At 35.0% G+C, this 17,558-nt stretch overlaps 1 protein-coding gene across 1 annotated transcript in view; it reads left to right on the top strand.

Annotated features, from left to right (window-relative positions):
* Positions 1-17,558, top strand: part of LOC145978894 (uncharacterized) — a 108,204-nt gene that overhangs the window by 85,901 nt on the left and 4,745 nt on the right. The window contains exons 18-22 of the mRNA XM_083111835.1: positions 1,240-1,403; positions 2,541-2,644; positions 6,530-6,629; positions 14,279-14,360; positions 16,800-17,025. Of these exons, the coding sequence (XP_082967961.1) occupies positions 1,240-1,403; positions 2,541-2,644; positions 6,530-6,629; positions 14,279-14,360; positions 16,800-17,025 (676 nt within the window). The remainder of the gene's footprint in view (positions 1-1,239; positions 1,404-2,540; positions 2,645-6,529; positions 6,630-14,278; positions 14,361-16,799; positions 17,026-17,558) is intronic.

The raw sequence follows: 17,558 nt of genomic DNA, 5'->3' as shown, positions 1-17,558 counted from the left end.
ACAGATTTATGTGTATTGTGACCACACAACTCCACAATGTCAGAACTATGGTTCTCATTGAAAGGCTAAGTGGAGTTTTTACATTATTTGACATAGAAAATCTTAAATAAAATAATTTTTGCAGACATTATGCATAAGGGGTCCACAGTACATAAATTTCAGGATTATTGATGATAACCCTCCTGGCTTCCAGTATCCATGATTTTCCCCAGTTGAAATGAGTAAATTTTTTTAATAGGTTAAGGGGTTTAACTGTCATGATTACCAATGGAGTTATGACCATTGCAAAGGATTGAATGGTAATTGGGACAGGGGTCTGAATAATTACTAAAACTAAATGTACAGGCTAGGGGCTCTAAAATCAAAATTGCCCCACATCCCCAGAATTCTCTCAGTGGACCTGATCACTGCTGTTAAGCTTTATACTAGTACTTCATTAGCATCAGCATCAGTCCATATATAATTTATATGAAACCTCTTGTGCAAACAGTGTTCTTGATATTGAACCAGTATTAGAATATATTTATAAGAATTTGTGTATAGAGTGGAATCTCGATTTTATATTTTCAGGCAACCAAGATGTAAATACTTAAAATGCAGAAAAATGTAACATTCAGGGAAAGTTTATAATATCATGCTCTATTCGAACCATGAGAATTGAATTTATAATGCAGGAAAATGTAAAATGGGGGTACGCTGTATTTACTTTCATGATTTTGAGCACAGTCACAGATGCTTCTGAGTTGTAACTATCCCTTTAGCTTCCATTGTATTTGTTACCACTCATAAGTGTTCATGACTGTATAGTGTAATAGCATACAGCATTGATTTGGTGTATTTTTGAATCTTAGAACTTTTCTTTTAATTGAAAGGCAAATTATTATTAAAGTATAATTAGTTTTCACACAATAATCTTTCATTAGAAACATTTGTTACTTTTTCCTGATCAGTACACTCGCTGTTGGTGGAATTGGTAATTTTTAAAGTGGTACATTTTTGTAAATATTTAGTTTTGGTTTGTCACTATTGACCGCTTGCCTGATGCAGAAGTTGCAGCTGATCTAGCATAGTATACTGTCTTCTGTGTGTAGGCTAAAATTAATAGGTACAAAAATGTTATTTGTTTTAGATTTAGAACTTTTAATGGTGTTTTATTTATGTCTTTTGAGGTTGTGAATTAAGTTGAATTGAATTTGGATACTGGAGTGTGTGCTGATATGTTAACTCCCTTTTTCTTAGTATTAGAGCAAACCAACAAGTTGATTGCCTTCAGGAACAAATAAAGTTGCTTTCGGCAGAAAGGGACCACCTGCAGAAGAAACTCTCTGCGGCAGAGGATCAAGTTCAGCATCATGCAGCTGCATTACAGAATTTACAGATTGTTTTGGAACAGTTTCAGAAAGGTAAGAAATAGAAGTTCAACCAAAGTGTTGACAGTCTTTTGTAATTAATTAATGTGCCTGATTTCACATCGGGCATACTGAGAAACGTTGAGACAAAACTCTTTTAGCATTTATGGCTCAAATCTTTGTTGTTACACTAATTTTATTGCATAAAATCTCCAGCTGCTTTATTATTTAACACACACAAATATATTTTTAAGATAAAAATAAAATTATCTTTAAACATATTTTGAATACAAATAGTCACTGTACTGATATATTTAGTTGTTTACTTTCCAAGTATGTATCAGATCAGGTAGGCACTGATAAATACTTATGAAATTGGTCAGGTTTGGTTCGAAACATATTGTACCATGAGTTAAAGAGCCCACTTTGGTCTCTCTGGAGAAAGATTTTCATTACAACTCATTTTTTTCCTCCATATATCATGGTCTACTAATACTAGAGAAGCAAATTTGAACTAGTATTAAAATGGAATGCATGTACAATGTAAAACTTGCGTTGGTTGTTTGTTTGGAAATAGTGTGAACTACTGAAATTGAACTGTTTCCCCTGCTAAAATTTGGGATGATTTTTCCCCCCCTCAAACCACTTCTGAATGAATATGAAATAATATTCCAAACTTTCATCAGATAACAAAGATCAACATTTTTGTAACTACAGTAGACTCGCGATTAACCGAGTCCCGATTAACAGAGGCTCTGGGTTGACCGAGGCAGTGGTTGGAAAACATCGCGCTTCATAACGCACCACCCCTGTTTGCTTATGGAGTCAAGTCACCCTCCGTGCTGCACGTGGTCGTTACATTGTCGGTGTATCGATTGTTACGGTGGTGTTGAAGTCTGTGTAGGCCTATTCTAAGCGGAGCAAGTAATCTTCTCATTTATGTTGTACTAGTAATAAATAATTACTATACAGTTTTAAGTGTTGTTTCGTCATTTACGACCTATTAGCATATTATCTCCGTATTATCAGAGTTTTTCCATATCCGAGGTTATCTCTGTCCCAATTAGCTCGGATAATTAATCGGTTTCGCAAGTCTACTGTAGTCTGGTTGGGTACTCTATGAGAAAGATTAATAAAATGTTACTACTGTAGCATAATAAAATTAATGTGATGCCTAATTATTCATTACAGGAAAAGAGAGAGAAATACATGTTGCACTTGAAATTGCGAAACGTGAATTTGTAGCAGAGCAAGATAAAAATAGTCAGCTATTGTCAGAAATGAATTCTTTAAAGGTAAGTTTCAGTGTACGTATACTAGACTGTTGGAGGGTCCGTGCCTTCTAATAGGTAGAAAGTCATGCAACAGATTAATCTAGAGTGGCTAAAGTGGCGGTCCACCTGAAGTAGGGATGTGCTGAAACAGATTACAGATGTATAAAAATCGGCAGAAATTGACATATAGGCGTCGGCAAAAATCCGATATTTAAACTGGTACAGATAATACTAGAGTTTACCTTCTAATAAGTTTTATATTTTAATTTTGTAAGATTTATTGAGAATTAGGTTATGATTCTTTATCAATTGTAGAGTCTTTGTAATAAAGTATTGCAAACTCTCATTCAGAGGATCAACCTACCTCAAAATCAGAAATAAAACAGTTCATTGCTGAACCAACTATTCCACGTGACCAGGATCTGCTGTTGTATTGGAAATTAAAAAACGAATATCCAAACCTGAAGCATGTGGTGAGAAAATACTTGAGCATGCCTGCTGCATCAGTATTCAGTGTTGCTGGACAGATTTGTGATAAGAGAAGAAGTGCTTCAAAAACTTGTATTTCTGAAGTTGAATCTGCCAGCATTAAATTTACAACATTAAGAACAGGAATTAATTTTGCATTTCAAAGAACTGCTTGTGTACTAATGTTAAATCTCTTGAGAATCTATGTTCTTCTTAAAGGTTCACATAACCACAATTTTATAGCTGCAAATGTACATTTGCATCTCTTGAGAATATATATGTATATACATATGATATGCAATAGAAATGTACATAGCAAATTTATTTTTGTCATGTTGAAAATAACATCCCATTTCTGTTGAATAATCTTTTGTATCGGAATTGGTTAAAATCAATCGCTCAATTATGACGTACTATCAGTTGTTAAGAAACTGAGGAAGGAACCACATAATCTGCTTAAGCTGCTGCAAGTTGGAGGTTGCTTCTGGCCATTATCATAAATAGTAGGGCAAGATTTTTGCATTAAATTTTGTCTTAATAAATTACTATTAATTTCAACCCTTTTGGCTCATTTACCTCTTATACACCCATTGGCATATTTTTTTCAGTAAAATTGTATAGCCAGATATTTCTATTAATAGCTTGTAACTTGGTGTAAAATTCTGCAATTTTTGTTAATATTTCTGTGAATATAGAGATGTAAGACATATATTATGACAAGACTAGGCTAGCGAGGATTCCTCGCCCCTATTGTGTCCTCATATACCCTCACTATAGTGGAACCACGAGCAAAACAACCTGTGCAGACCCGCGACTCCTGTGCACCGTATCCCCACGAGTAGGGGGAGGGGGAGAGTGGACCATGCTTCCTTATGGCCTGAGGTGGAGGGAAGAAGGGAAAGCTGCACGGGGACTTTTCGTCCCAAGGTTTTTTCCTTGTGGTCGATCTATACCAAGATCCAATCCCAACTCTAATATTTCACGTCGCGGTATTTCAGACACCCCTGTCAAGTAGCGCATGGCTACGCAGCATTGTTTGTCCTAGCGAACCATTCCGTACCAGCCTCGATTAAAAAAAAAAATCACTGCCAAACGTTTAGGTATTTTGTTACTCGATTTCCCCTATGTGTCTTGTGACACCAGCTCCAAATGTTCAGAGTACCCCAGGCACGCAAACGTATGCCAGCTATAGTGTCAGTTTCATGCTAATTGAACAGTCGCCATGATCTCCTGTTAAGGTATGTAATGAGGATTATCCAATATAAACCCCAACTTACAAACAAACCTCGCACATGTGACCAAATCAACAGGACCTAATTGTATTAAATTCGAAAGAGATTTGCATAACCCCGTATATTGTTGCTTAGAAATGTGAGTATGGTGAACCTTATGTTACAGACTTCCCACATACCCTATTTCTACACTGCATTTATGAGTATGGAATATTGAAACTTTTGCATGACCACTGCACATATGGAACTCTTCCCTGCTGAAAATAAAGTTCAAGATTAGCATACATGAGTATATAGAATCAAGTAATTTTGAAGGATAGAAACACAGATAAATTCCTGATTTCCAGTGTTTAAATTACATGCCTGTTTATGAGATAAACCAAAAGAAAACCTTACAAGAATGATGTTCAATTCTTACTGTGAAAATATCCTTATATATATTCTGTTAGCTTATCCTAATAATCTGTTTCAAATTTACTCTTTACAACCGCCAGTTTTAATGAAACACATGTGACCTTTATGTCAATTATTTAAACGTTGACGTGTTTGGATACACAAAATGTTTAATAACAAGCTCACAAGACAAAACAATTAGTCCCACCCATGTTAACATAACTCTTTTAAGAGGGTGTGCGCTCTTCAGATTTGAAAAATTGCACACTCTCTACCATGTACTATTCTTTAACAGGTGTGACGTCACTTGACAGTCAATGAAAGAAAGAATCAACCCTTTCGGTATCAATATTTGCTCAAATGTCTGGACGAACTTTAGCCACTTATTCGAAAATAACCATGCCGGTACAGTACATATAGCACCAGCCGACTTCATGATTGACAGTTATTTAGCAAATGGCGTTGTTATCCATAATCCTACAACCACGAGGTCGTGTGCACATGCATAACGATGATAGCTTTCATCACGGAGCACTATAATGCTAGCATTTAACATATGTGCCACTACGGTAGATCTACCTTACATACCGGTATACGAAAGTCACTTAATAGAATGTCGTTCTACTTACGAGCTCCTGGCGCGAGGAAGGAAAGACATGCTGTTGGTCCGTTCATTTTCAAGCATATCTCTATTACCCGACGTTGAGTTCCCGGTAATTTTACCAACTGTTCCTCGAAGCCTTGTGATCACTTCTTAGCATAGTACCCCAGCGTACATCGATGCTAATTGTATTGATTCTTTATTTTGTCCCTCATGAAAACATCGTTCGTGCAATGTCCTTTGGTATTTTTCATCCGACTCCATCATCCCAAACATTCCTCCATCTCGATTGTTCCACTTCCGGCCCTGCTCTTCCGTTCCTCTGTCCAACCATTCGGCACTTCTGCAAAATTGTCCACTTGCAAACACACAATAAAGAAAACCGGAACCTTTAACAATGTTAAGGAACTACTATCTATACTTCTCTTTTTTTTATTTGAACTGATGTCAAGCAACAATTAACAATAAATGAAGTGTAAATAACCCACTGACTTTTTACCAGATTCATCGAATGTGTTGTATGAACACGTCCATGACCGAGATTTAGGCAGGAATATCCCAACTGCAAATACGTATTAACAAATTTGGATATTCTCGCGGTTCACTAATTACCATGTTTAACAACTATTGTTTTGCAAACAATAATGCTATAAACAGACAACAAGGTTTCTTTTCTGTTAAAAAAGGTAAGTTTTACTAACAATACTGCTTTGAAAATAAATACGAGGTCCTTTGCTCCCAAGAGCACATGAAGGACATCTCGTGAGAAATTGTTGAACCCTATGTTGAATTGCTAGCTATGTTCGTGAATTCTCTTCTATTTGAAATCCGTTCCATACTGAATGAGATAAAGTTAGCTCAATTAGTATTCAAGCATTACAAATGTTGGTCAAAATATTCCTTATGACTACTAATGTCATAATACCTGTTTTTCTTTCTTCTAAATAACTTTCATTTTTGAAGTCAAAGCTATTGTTGTCCACAGTTACATACATTACATTCAGGAGGTGAATGAACCACTCAGGTTTTTGTGCAATATTTGCAATTTTATGTCAGATTTGTATAAATTTAATAGTGATACTTTATCAGTATGGTAAGTAATTCCATATTGACCTGTTTCCACTAAAATAAAAAGATATAACGGTAGTGTTACATTTCAGAAAAAAATAGTGATGTTATTACTTTTTAAAAGAAACTACTATTTTATTTTAGGGCCAGCTTCAAGGGGCTCAAGAAGGATTGAGTGCTGCTGCTCGTCTCAGTGAACAACTGGATAAGAAATCAGAAATTATCTCAAATTTGAAGGAGGAAGGTATCTATGAACATTTTATTGATAGAAAAGTTGATAATTTTTTAATGGTTTTTATTGTTAACATAACCAAGATACTGTTAATTGAAAAATAATAAGTTGTGTGAAAAAAGTAGTAAATATTTGTGCTAATATATTAATCAAGTAACTTTTATCTGCTTCAGAGTTTCATCTTTAATGAATACATTCTTCTCACTGATATTTATTAAATAAACAGTGAGAAAATATCTCTTCAGGCAGAATTTGGTTACGAAATGTGGATTTTATTCCCAAAAAACAACTTGCATGAAACATTAATATGGCCCAAGTTACGGGCGTTAATTCACAAAAATCACAGAAAGTTTAATAATTTTCATTTAAAAAATCCATGCTTAATTACTACGTGCAGACTTAAATAATGCATATTAATGAAGCATTGTTATTTTTAAATTTTGATTAATTTTCTGCAGACTGCATTTATTTTTCTTCATAATTCCTACTTGTAAGTTTGTATCTAAGAAAAGCTTTCGAATAATGTGAGAAGGTCAAAAAGAGAAAAACTTAGAATTTTTTTTTTAGCATTGCATATGTTGAGAAGTTACTTCTTGATGTACTGAGGGAATAAGTAGGATTGATTTGGGTGCGTCCGCACATATGGCCATTTTGCACCCTTCAGTGTATATGGGGAAATATTCCCTTATCTAAAATTCTTACTTAAAAGTTTAAATCAAGGGGGGTAAGAAGCCCCTTGAAAGAGGTTAAAAGTGTGAGGTTGTAAAGAGACCTGCACAAGGCAAACACACAACACATTAGAAAGTAAGAATAAACTAAAAAGTTTCTCACAGACAGTGGAAGAGACCAGCTCTTCGTGAAAAGCTAAAAATGTTGGTTAAAACACATAAAATTAAGTTTTGGATGACCGATATTTGTAAGTGTATTAGCTCAAAATCTTAACTTTTATCTGCATTTCTTTTCTATTTTTAGTTGACTGAGTAGGTATGCATTATACATCCCTCCCATCCTACACAACGAACATTTTAGATATCCTTGACCTAATTTAGTGCAAAATACACTATTAATAATTACTAACACACTAACCTCAGTGGCTTGAGTAGAAACAATCAATTGATACTATCCATGAAATAGTTCAGTAAATCCAGATACAGTGGATGTTATGTTTTTTCAAGAGATACATAGTTGATGGTCATTAATAGGGTTGTAATTTTTTATAATGCAATATTTTTACCCTGGCTTGTTCTTCCATGCCTAATTTAGTTCCATTTCTAGCTTTTGAGAACATGATGAGGCTGGTTATATGCAGGTGTTTACTATATTTTAGCTTTTGTCATATTTTGGCCAATGCCTGGTATAAAAATATGTTTCAGTCATGTTTAGGATGTTTCTAACATTCCACCAGATATTGTTCATAAAACCATGTGTATGCTGGTAATGCAAAGGAGTTTTGTTTGCCTCTTTTTCGCTTTTCTTTGAAGGGAAAATATGGGATGTTCTGTGAAGTAAAGCATGGGAGTGTGTGAAGCTTTTTCTCTCCGTTCACACACAAATATATTAATAATTCGGTTTATATTTTATTTCTTTATATGGTCAGCAATGTTATAGAGACACTTCACTGAATATTTTTAAGTTCTTAATAAAAGGCATACTTTTTGTAATTTAACAAAATATTGTTTGATTATATTTTCAGTTTTTAGGTCATGTTTTTGTAATTTTTAGGGCATAAATGCATGCATATTTTAATGTTTTACGGTAATAGAAATCATAGCCCTAATCATTAATGTAGTGTAACTCAATGATGTTTCCAGTTATTATAATATTGCACGCCTTTTATGTACTTTTTTGTATGCCTGCATGTATGGTATTGAAATAAGTAAAATGTAATATTTATATTGTTCATGAAGATATGCAAGTTTACTAATGAATTTCATGTGTAAATAATGTTTTTGCATGTATGGTACAAGAGATCTTTTAGGCAGGATTATTTTGATGGGCAGAGAAATCTGACTGAAGGTCAAATATCAGCTGGTAATTCTGGGTGACATATTTAAAGACCCAGTTTACATGCTGATATTAGGCTTTTCGACAGCATTTCTGCTTGAGAGTGTGCAAGTTCTGTTCCACGTTGCCTAAGCATGCATTAGCGCAAGCACCATGGAAGTGTATGAGTTTGTTCATATCATTCACAGTCTTGTAAGGATTGTTTTCCTCTTCGTTTTACAAAAAATAACACTTAGATGTTTTGTGTTTGTTTTTAAGCAAAGTGTGTTTACACATGTAGGCTGTCTTTGATACAGATGTAAGTCTGCAAATGTTAAGTTTTAAAATGTGTAATATTTAATCATATAAAACGATTGAGAATGTGAGTTTCCTTATTTTAATCGATAAACTATTCTCAGAATGCTTAAAAGATAACAAAACACACCTAAATTATTTCATACGTTATTACTAGGGCCCAGGACTTTGTTATAACGTATTTCTTATTTAGCATCGGTTCAAATACTGGGGCGAGATCTGATGAAAATCAACCGAAATAGACAAACTTGATAAGGCATATTTTCACAATTTCACGTTTTTTACAACATATTACTTCAATTTTCTCGTAATAAGACATTTTCCTATATAATTTCGTAATTGTCTTGTGGTTATTTTATAATTTATTCTTCATACCTTTAGTGCAGTGGATAGTTTATATTATCAATGGCAGGATAAGGAAATTACGGACAAAGAAATTAAAAGCAGATGTCATATTTTTCTTACCAACTAGTACAGAACAATATTACAATTGATAGCCGTTGGAACATTTATTTACCTTTTTTTCACTTTTCACAACAATCAGTCAAACATTAGGCTGTTTTTCAGATTCTATATAGTTAAACTCTGCCTAAAAAGTTGTCTTTGTGTATTAATTGCTCAGATATACTAGAGCTGAGGCTAGCTGCCAATTACACTATAGTTTCCAGACAGGTGTAAATCTGGCATAACAGTAATGAAACTTAGGATAATTGCAGTGAACTTCAGGATATTTTCAGTATTTTTTTCCCAATACATTCTTCAGTTAAAGGAATTCTCACTTCCTTGAATACCCCACACCCATCCATGCAAGATACTGACTTCTCATATAATGAGAAATTCAAAAGTACTGTTGCGCATGTTTTTGACTTTACTGGGAATATTTCTGCATTTTTCTGACACATCTTTATTATTTTATGACATATTTCTCAATTTTTATGACATAATTACATACATATTTTACAGTTTTATACGACATAAAGTCCCTGGCCCTAGTTATCACTGTTTGAATGTTTTCTGAAAGATGCACTAAATTGACAGACTGAAAAAACCAGATTAGAATTTTTTATCTCAATCTGCTGTGAAAGAGCAATGATGGATAGGAATACTGACAACATTCTTCATCTTCATTCGCAAATGAAAAATAAGGAAATTCATACAACTCTCAGATCAAAATAGAAGTTAATATTATTTCCATGTTCTGATATTCGGCATGTCAAAAAAAAGGGCCGATATATTTTAAATAACAAGAAAATGATAGGAGAAGAAATTTATTGTGATTGATAAACAAGTACATACCTTGGCTATTTTTCGACTTAGTCACCATTAACCTCCAGACATTTCTGATAGCGTGGCACAAGCTTCCGTACATCCTCTGCGTAAAAATCTGCAGCCTGAGAGTGCCACAGAAATCGCTGGGGGCAAGGTCGGGGCTGTAAGGGGGGTGATTGAATAGTTCCCATCAAAATCTTTGAATTGTCTCAACAGTACGAGCAGCTGTGTGTGGGCAGGCGTTGTCATGGATCAGAAAAATTCCAAAGCATAGCATTCCTCTCCGTCGATTTTGGATGGCACGTCACAGATTATTCAGTGTTTTGCAATACACCTCTGCTGTAACTGTTCATCCTGGTTACAAGAATTCCACAAAAATCACACCCTTTTGGTCCCAAAACACAGTTGCCATGATTTTGTGAACTGATGGTGTTTGTTTGAATTTATTCGCTTTAGGAGAACCAGAGTGCCGCCATTGCATTGACTGCTGCTTCGACTCTCCACTGGTGAACGATATCCACGTTCCATCCCTCGTCACTATGTGCGAAAAGAGGTCATCCCCATCCTCCCCCAGCAGGCCAAAAAAATCATGTGCAGCTGTCCTTCTTTGCTCTTTGTGAGTGTCTGTCAGCATTTTTGGTACCCACCTCGCACACAGTTTGTGATACCCCAGGTTGTCAGTCACAATTCGATGGACTGTTTTCGCAGACTCTTCTGGAAACTCTTTGGCAAGTTCAGATATTGTGAACCGGAGATTGGAACGCACTTTATCGTTAACGTGTTCCACCAGATCGTCCATCTGAACACTAGGCCTTCTGCTATGCTCATCATCATGGACATTTGAACGCCCTTCCTGAAAGTCTCTGCACCATTGCCCGACCTTCCCTTCACTCACACTCATCACTGTCGATTCATAAATGGCACACAATTCCCGATGGATGTCAGCTGCATTCTGTCCTTTGGCGTTCAGAAATCGTATGACAGATCTCACTTCACATTTGGCGGGATTTTGTATTACAGCAGTCATTTCACCTTACTGCTACTCACACGTACGCAACCCCACTCTTGACAATTCTATCTCTGTTGCAAGCACAGAATACTAGGGCATGCTCCTGTGCATGCTCAACTTCATCAGTGTTGCCAACCCAGCGTAAAAAATTATCAGCCCTTTTTTTTGACATGCACCTCGTATTTGTTTTATGTCTGACTTACTTTGGAGCAAGTATGTTAAAAAACAGAACACAGTTAAAATCAAATCCTTAACTCCACGCTTTTGACCCCCATCTTGGGGTCATCAGGGAAGAAGACATACAGGGTTGGAAGAGGACGTACTTGCTCCAAGGTAAGTCAGACATGATTATTCCACCACATGGCAAAATCAATTTTTTAAAGTTCATTGTTTGGTTTAGTTTAATTTGCTTTATTTTGCTTCACTTTTCTGCAACTTTTGGATAATTTTGAAGACATGTTCTGACATGTAACCTTAAGTGTACTATTATTTTGTGGTGCTGTCTGTGGTTTCTTGAAAGATATATAAAGGAAGAAAATGATCCTTAATCTACCATTATTATTATTATTAATCTTATATGAAGCATGTAGTTGCAGACTAAATGGTGTAGTCATAGAGTATAAACTTGAAACTAATATGTCAACAATTACCAAATATTTAGCAGGCATAAGGAAGGCATGCTGGGATTGAGTAACCATTTCATGCATTGTGTTAGCAGCATATTCATGAAATTGGAATATTAATAATAGAGTTATGTCCAAGGGCAGCAACTTGGTTAAAATTACTTCTCGTGCAAAGAATTATACAGTCCCACTTTGCTGATGTAAAGAAAATAAAAATATTTGCCTATTTATTTATGTAACCCTTTGTTAACGTGGCCTTTGTTCAGTTCTTTGATATCTGAGATCATCATCTACTTATTCTAGCCTCAGCAAGTTCAAAACTTGGTCATTGGTTGGTATTGCAATTCATGTCATTTGCATTTGATTACGAACTTGCATACTAGATGTCGCTTCTGTTCCATTTGTCTGTAGTTGGTCAGTGGCTGGAACAGACACACATTCTCAATATATGGCAGACAAGTGAAATCACAATTCCACCATGCACTTTGGTAACAAAGCACGTTAAGTGATTGACTTATTGTCTTGCTACCAATGGTTACAGGTTCAGGTCATTGCCTGGGCATGTGTTTTTCTGAATGTCCAGTAATTAATTTCATCTATTCATTACTAATCCTATCATTGCAATTAACCAAAAATGATACAAAATACCTTTTACGGTGCCAACTGGTGTCGAAGGGTGTAACTGATGCTGGAATAATTCTTGTGCAATGTTACAATATACAAAGAAAAGCTTTTGCTAAATGATTAAGGACCACCACAAAAAGTAGACATTTATATTTTTTTTCCTAAAGAAAAAGTACTTTGTAGTTTTTATTTTTCTGTTCTAACTTATATATTGTATCATATTTTTTTCTTTCACAATTGAGCAGCTTGGGAGTAAAACTTTAATCCACAAAAGTATGAAACTGAGAAAAAAACAAGTGAAAGTTGTCCATTGTGTTATGACTTATGGGTTATCCAGATGTTCCCATGTGTTTCTGGCTATCATTGGCTACTGAAGGAAATTCATTCACTATTGTACAGCAACTTTAGACTGTGCAGTCCTAGCATTCAATTTTGAACAGTTTCCAGTTTCTACTCCCAGTGCGCTCAATTATAACAAAAATGCGAAACTTTATTCAATGAAACAACTATGATTCCTCCCCCCTCTGCATTTTCTTTGTATCTCCATAACATTTTGAACTGTGAAGATGTTTTCTGGGTCAGCATTTATTCTAAGATCAGAGACACATATTTGTTGTCTAGTCTGTAATCTGGATGAGAGTGAAAATTTAATGTAGTTTTTCTTGTTTCATAAAATTTGTGTATTATTTTTGGGGCGTAATTTTTTTAATCTGCTTACATAACTTTGATGTAGCATTTACAATAGTTGGCTGAGTTCATTGTAAAAGTCATTATTTAAATTAATTCAATTCAGTATCTCCCATTGATATCCTTTATGTCGCAGTTTACATTATAGATGATAGTGTAAAATTGATAACTGAACCAGTGAGTATTTATTACAGATAGAAAGGTATGGATGAAAATTTAATTTTAAACCACGATTTAAAAGACCAATAAAAAATTGTCAGAAATTTAAGAACTTTGGCATCTGGAAACACTGAATCAAATGGAATGACATTTTTATTGCTAATTTTCCTAATGTTCTGCTGTTTATTTATTTTTAGCAGTGGGGTGATGTCTATGTCTATACATGCATGCTAATTTTCAGCAGAAATGACAAAGGAACAGTGTATATCATATTTTGATTTCTGCCTTTCCTTTACCTGTTACTAAAGTGTAGCTCATTTGTATATAAGTGCAGTGTTGAGAGAATAATGCATGGTAAATGTAGTGTTGTTTAATCACAGGTGATGCTTGTGTAATCTCATGTGGTAACTGTGAGTTGATTGTTGTAACTCATATTGCCATGTGGGGTTTCATGAGTGGCAGCCTAGTTCATCTTTATTTACTAACATTTAACTCCCCTCCCCAAACTTTATTGTTTCTTGGTACATTGTGTCTTAAAACATTTGATCATTAAAGTAACATTGGTGTTTTTTATTGTGCATGTTTTTTTCCTTCAATAGTTGTGAAGGTAACAGGTAATTGAAGGTATGTATTTGGACGTGTGCATGTAGAGCTGTGCCATGACCTCTGCAAGTTTTTGATGCATGAACAGTGCATGCTGTATTAAGAGACCCAGGTAGTCAAAGCATGAGTATTACTTCAGGTACTGGTGGAGCAAGGGAAATCAGTGCTTGGGTTATGCTCTTACTTTGGCTGCAATTTATCAACTGCCTCAGTTTCGTTGTCTAATGGAAAACAGAAGCTGGATCCATTGCCATGCGATCTACCATGTGCATGAGAAAATATTGTTGCGTGTGCATGAGAGTGAGAAGGGATTTTTTATGTTAATAAAGGAGTTATGTCTGGGAGAAATACACCTTTGCGTGTGATAATATTTTGCTTTGCTTTTTCAGTAAATAAGCTGAACGAGCAGCTTCGACATGTTGATGAGAAAATGCATTCTACAAATTTGAGTATTGAAGGAAAAGTTGATAAGTAAGTACATTTGGATTTAATTTTATGAACCCTCTAATTATATCTATATATGAGGGCTGTACTGAAAGTAAAATATGCCCTTTGTTAACTGACATCGGTCATTCAAATTGCACAACTTTGAATTTATAAATATGTTCTTTTATTGTTAGGGCCAAGAAATTTTCTTGTAGGGTATGCGGGCAGACCTCAATATTAACTCTTTCGCTGCGGAATTCTCTGGCACACAATATCCCTTGGCTGCGTAATTAAATTTGAAAAAATATTTTTTTATAAACAAATAATTTTCACATTTACATTGCATTATATATGAGAGAGAACTTACAAAATTCATTCCTTTCACTGGAAAACCATTCTGTAGTCCCTGGTGGTATGATATTTTGAAAAAAATTTGAATTTTGAAAAATTTTGAAATTTTGAAAAAAATAATTTTAGAAAGAATAATTTTAAAAAATTACATTGCAAAATATGTTATAGAGAAATTACAAAAGTCATTCCTTGCACTGGCAAACCATTCTGTAGTCCCTGATGGTATGGTATTTCTCAAAACACGGGATGATGCAGAGTGGTGGAGTGGCGTGGAAATTCGTAAGTAGTATCAAGATACTGGGTGGCGAAAACTTCAGTTTGTTCTGCTGTGTGTTCAAATACTGAGCGGGGGGAAATATTTGATAAAACAAGAAAATGGTGTGCTAAATACTGCACTGTCACCAAGTAATTTAGCACTTGCCTGTGTCGAACTTCCCGCACCTAGATCAATGCTGCTTTGCACTCTGCTCCATGATGTTACGGACGGCGGTACAAATTCTTCATCAGACACTACACAATCACTGTCACCACTTGAAGTCTCATAAAAACTGTCGCTATTATCGTCACAACTTAATTCACCTTCTGATTCAACAGTTGAGTATCATCATTATCAGACAATTGTTGACGACTTGACGAAGCCATGTTGTTTACATTCGAACATGCATTTCAAACTGACATGTCAGAGCACTCAAGGCTCGTATTCTAAACGGAGGCGTAATTAGAGACATCATACGGATATAAACAAAACTACAAGTTCAAATAGTTCCAAAAAGTATCAACAGATGTCTGAAGGCTACTAAAAGCAACGTACTGCGGAAATGCGACACCCGAAGCGAGTGGAAGTATGAACTCGCAATAATGCGACTTCCGCGGAGCAAGGCACCTGGCATGCTGTGCATAAATGCGACGAGCGCAGCGAAAGAGTTAAAGAAAGAAGAGTGGAAAACTGCTCTGATCTACTGGAAGCATTTTCAACCAATGGAGGGCCAATGAAGACAACCTCTCATCTGGTGACTGGATAAAATGTATGCATGTCTTTATGACCTGGAAACAAAGAATCAGTCCTTGGAATGGTATAACATCTGTTCAAGGCCTAAGAAGTCTACAACCATATACACTTGAATTATTTCCAATAGGATTCGAGGGTTGGATTCAGTGATGGTGCAAATGCATTGCTTGTGATGTAGCCTACGTAGAGTTATGTGTATAGAGGTAGAGTTACTCCACCACCATCTGCAATTTGAACAACAAGTGTCAGTTAATAAAAAGTTATACCCACTTTTGCTTTACATTTGGTGTAGCCATCATGTATGTGTGTGTTTTTTACATAACATAATAATTAATACAAAATAAGATGAAATTATGTATAATTAGTTTCAAATATTATATTGTTTAATTATTGATATAATAATGAGAAAACTGATATAATAATAATCAATTTAATAATAAATTATTCACAAGTATTGTCCCGAGTTTCATGGTTGATAATGGATTTATTCCTGTACTTAGTACTGATGTAGCCATAATTTTTTCAATCATTCATTTTCATTATAATTAACCTAAGCAGGTAAAAAAAAGCATTGTTAGGTAACAATTAAGCAAATGTATTCCTTTTTGAATTGTCAAGGTGCTTCCTTGAATGTTACTTTGTGTATTCACCATGTTCATTTTGCCTGGATGACACTCAAATTTATTACATTACGAATGCTCCAAAATGAAAATTTGGCATTACTGATTACTAAAAGTGTATCAGTGTTCAGTAATATTGGTCTAGATGATGATGATGATGTTGGTTTATGGTACATACATGGTTACATTATTTTTTCTAACCAGTATTCTTAAGTGATAAGCTAGGTTAGATCTCAGCTTATGTTCATTAACCCAAGAACTGGCCTGCTCTCATCTTTATGTAATGGAATGAGGAGACCCTTCCACCTAAACCTTTTCTTGCTTCCCCAGAAAAGTGTGTCCCTAGTGTGGAGTTGAAGTTCAACAAAATAGACATAAACTGTAATCTAACTTCATGATTTGTTTCCTACTCATAATTTGTTTCCTACTCTACTTTTTGTTTTACAAATTCTAATGCATGTCCTCAGAAAACTTATCTTAAACTATCTCCACCAAATTTTTCAGATATCTCGTGAAAAATTTGATCGTAGGATATTTCTTGGCACCTCCAAACAATAGGCATGAGGTGTTAAGAATTGTGGCCACAGTTTTAGATTTTAACCAGCAAGAACGTGAGCGCGTGGGCCTCAGTGGACCATCAGGTGGATGGCTAAGGAATCTGATGTGGCGAGGAATGCCACAGCAGTCCTCTTTGATGCAGAGGGGCATTGCAGGAGCATCTCCTGAACAGGTAGGTTTCTCTTTATTTTGTAGTTGCTAGGCAACAAGATTGTTATTAAATTCATCATGGGATGCATCTAAAGATTCATGTTCAAGTTACTGTGGGACAGTTAACATCTTTTAAAGAAGCAAGAGTGAGTGAGTGTGTATGTGTGAGGGGAGGGGTTTCACATAAGATTTTTTGCATAACTGTGTAATTATTTAAAGGATATCCATATATGAAGTAAGTAGCAAGTTTGGTAAAAGAACATAGAACCCATGAATAAACACAACCATACGTTGTATATTTATGTTCTTCTTAAAGGTTCGCATAACCACTTTTTGTAGATGTAAAATAATCGAACACAGTTATTTTTATATAAAATCCCAAACTGTCAATATGTTTTCACAGACATATATAGTCACACTGTTGTTACTGTTATGAAATTAGCACGAACTTTTAATTATTTTCCCAAAAATAGAATAATATTACTTGAATATTTTAAGTTAGTCATGCTCATACTATCACATAACAGAATACTATGTATCTTCAATTCCCAATAA

The sequence above is a fragment of the Lepisma saccharinum genome, chromosome 25, assembly GCF_977018435.1.
Source record: "Lepisma saccharinum chromosome 25, izLepSacc3.1, whole genome shotgun sequence".
Lineage (NCBI taxonomy): Eukaryota > Metazoa > Arthropoda > Insecta > Zygentoma > Lepismatidae > Lepisma > Lepisma saccharinum.
Note: the sequence above shows the minus strand (reverse complement) of the source record. Positions and strands in the feature narration are given on the sequence as shown.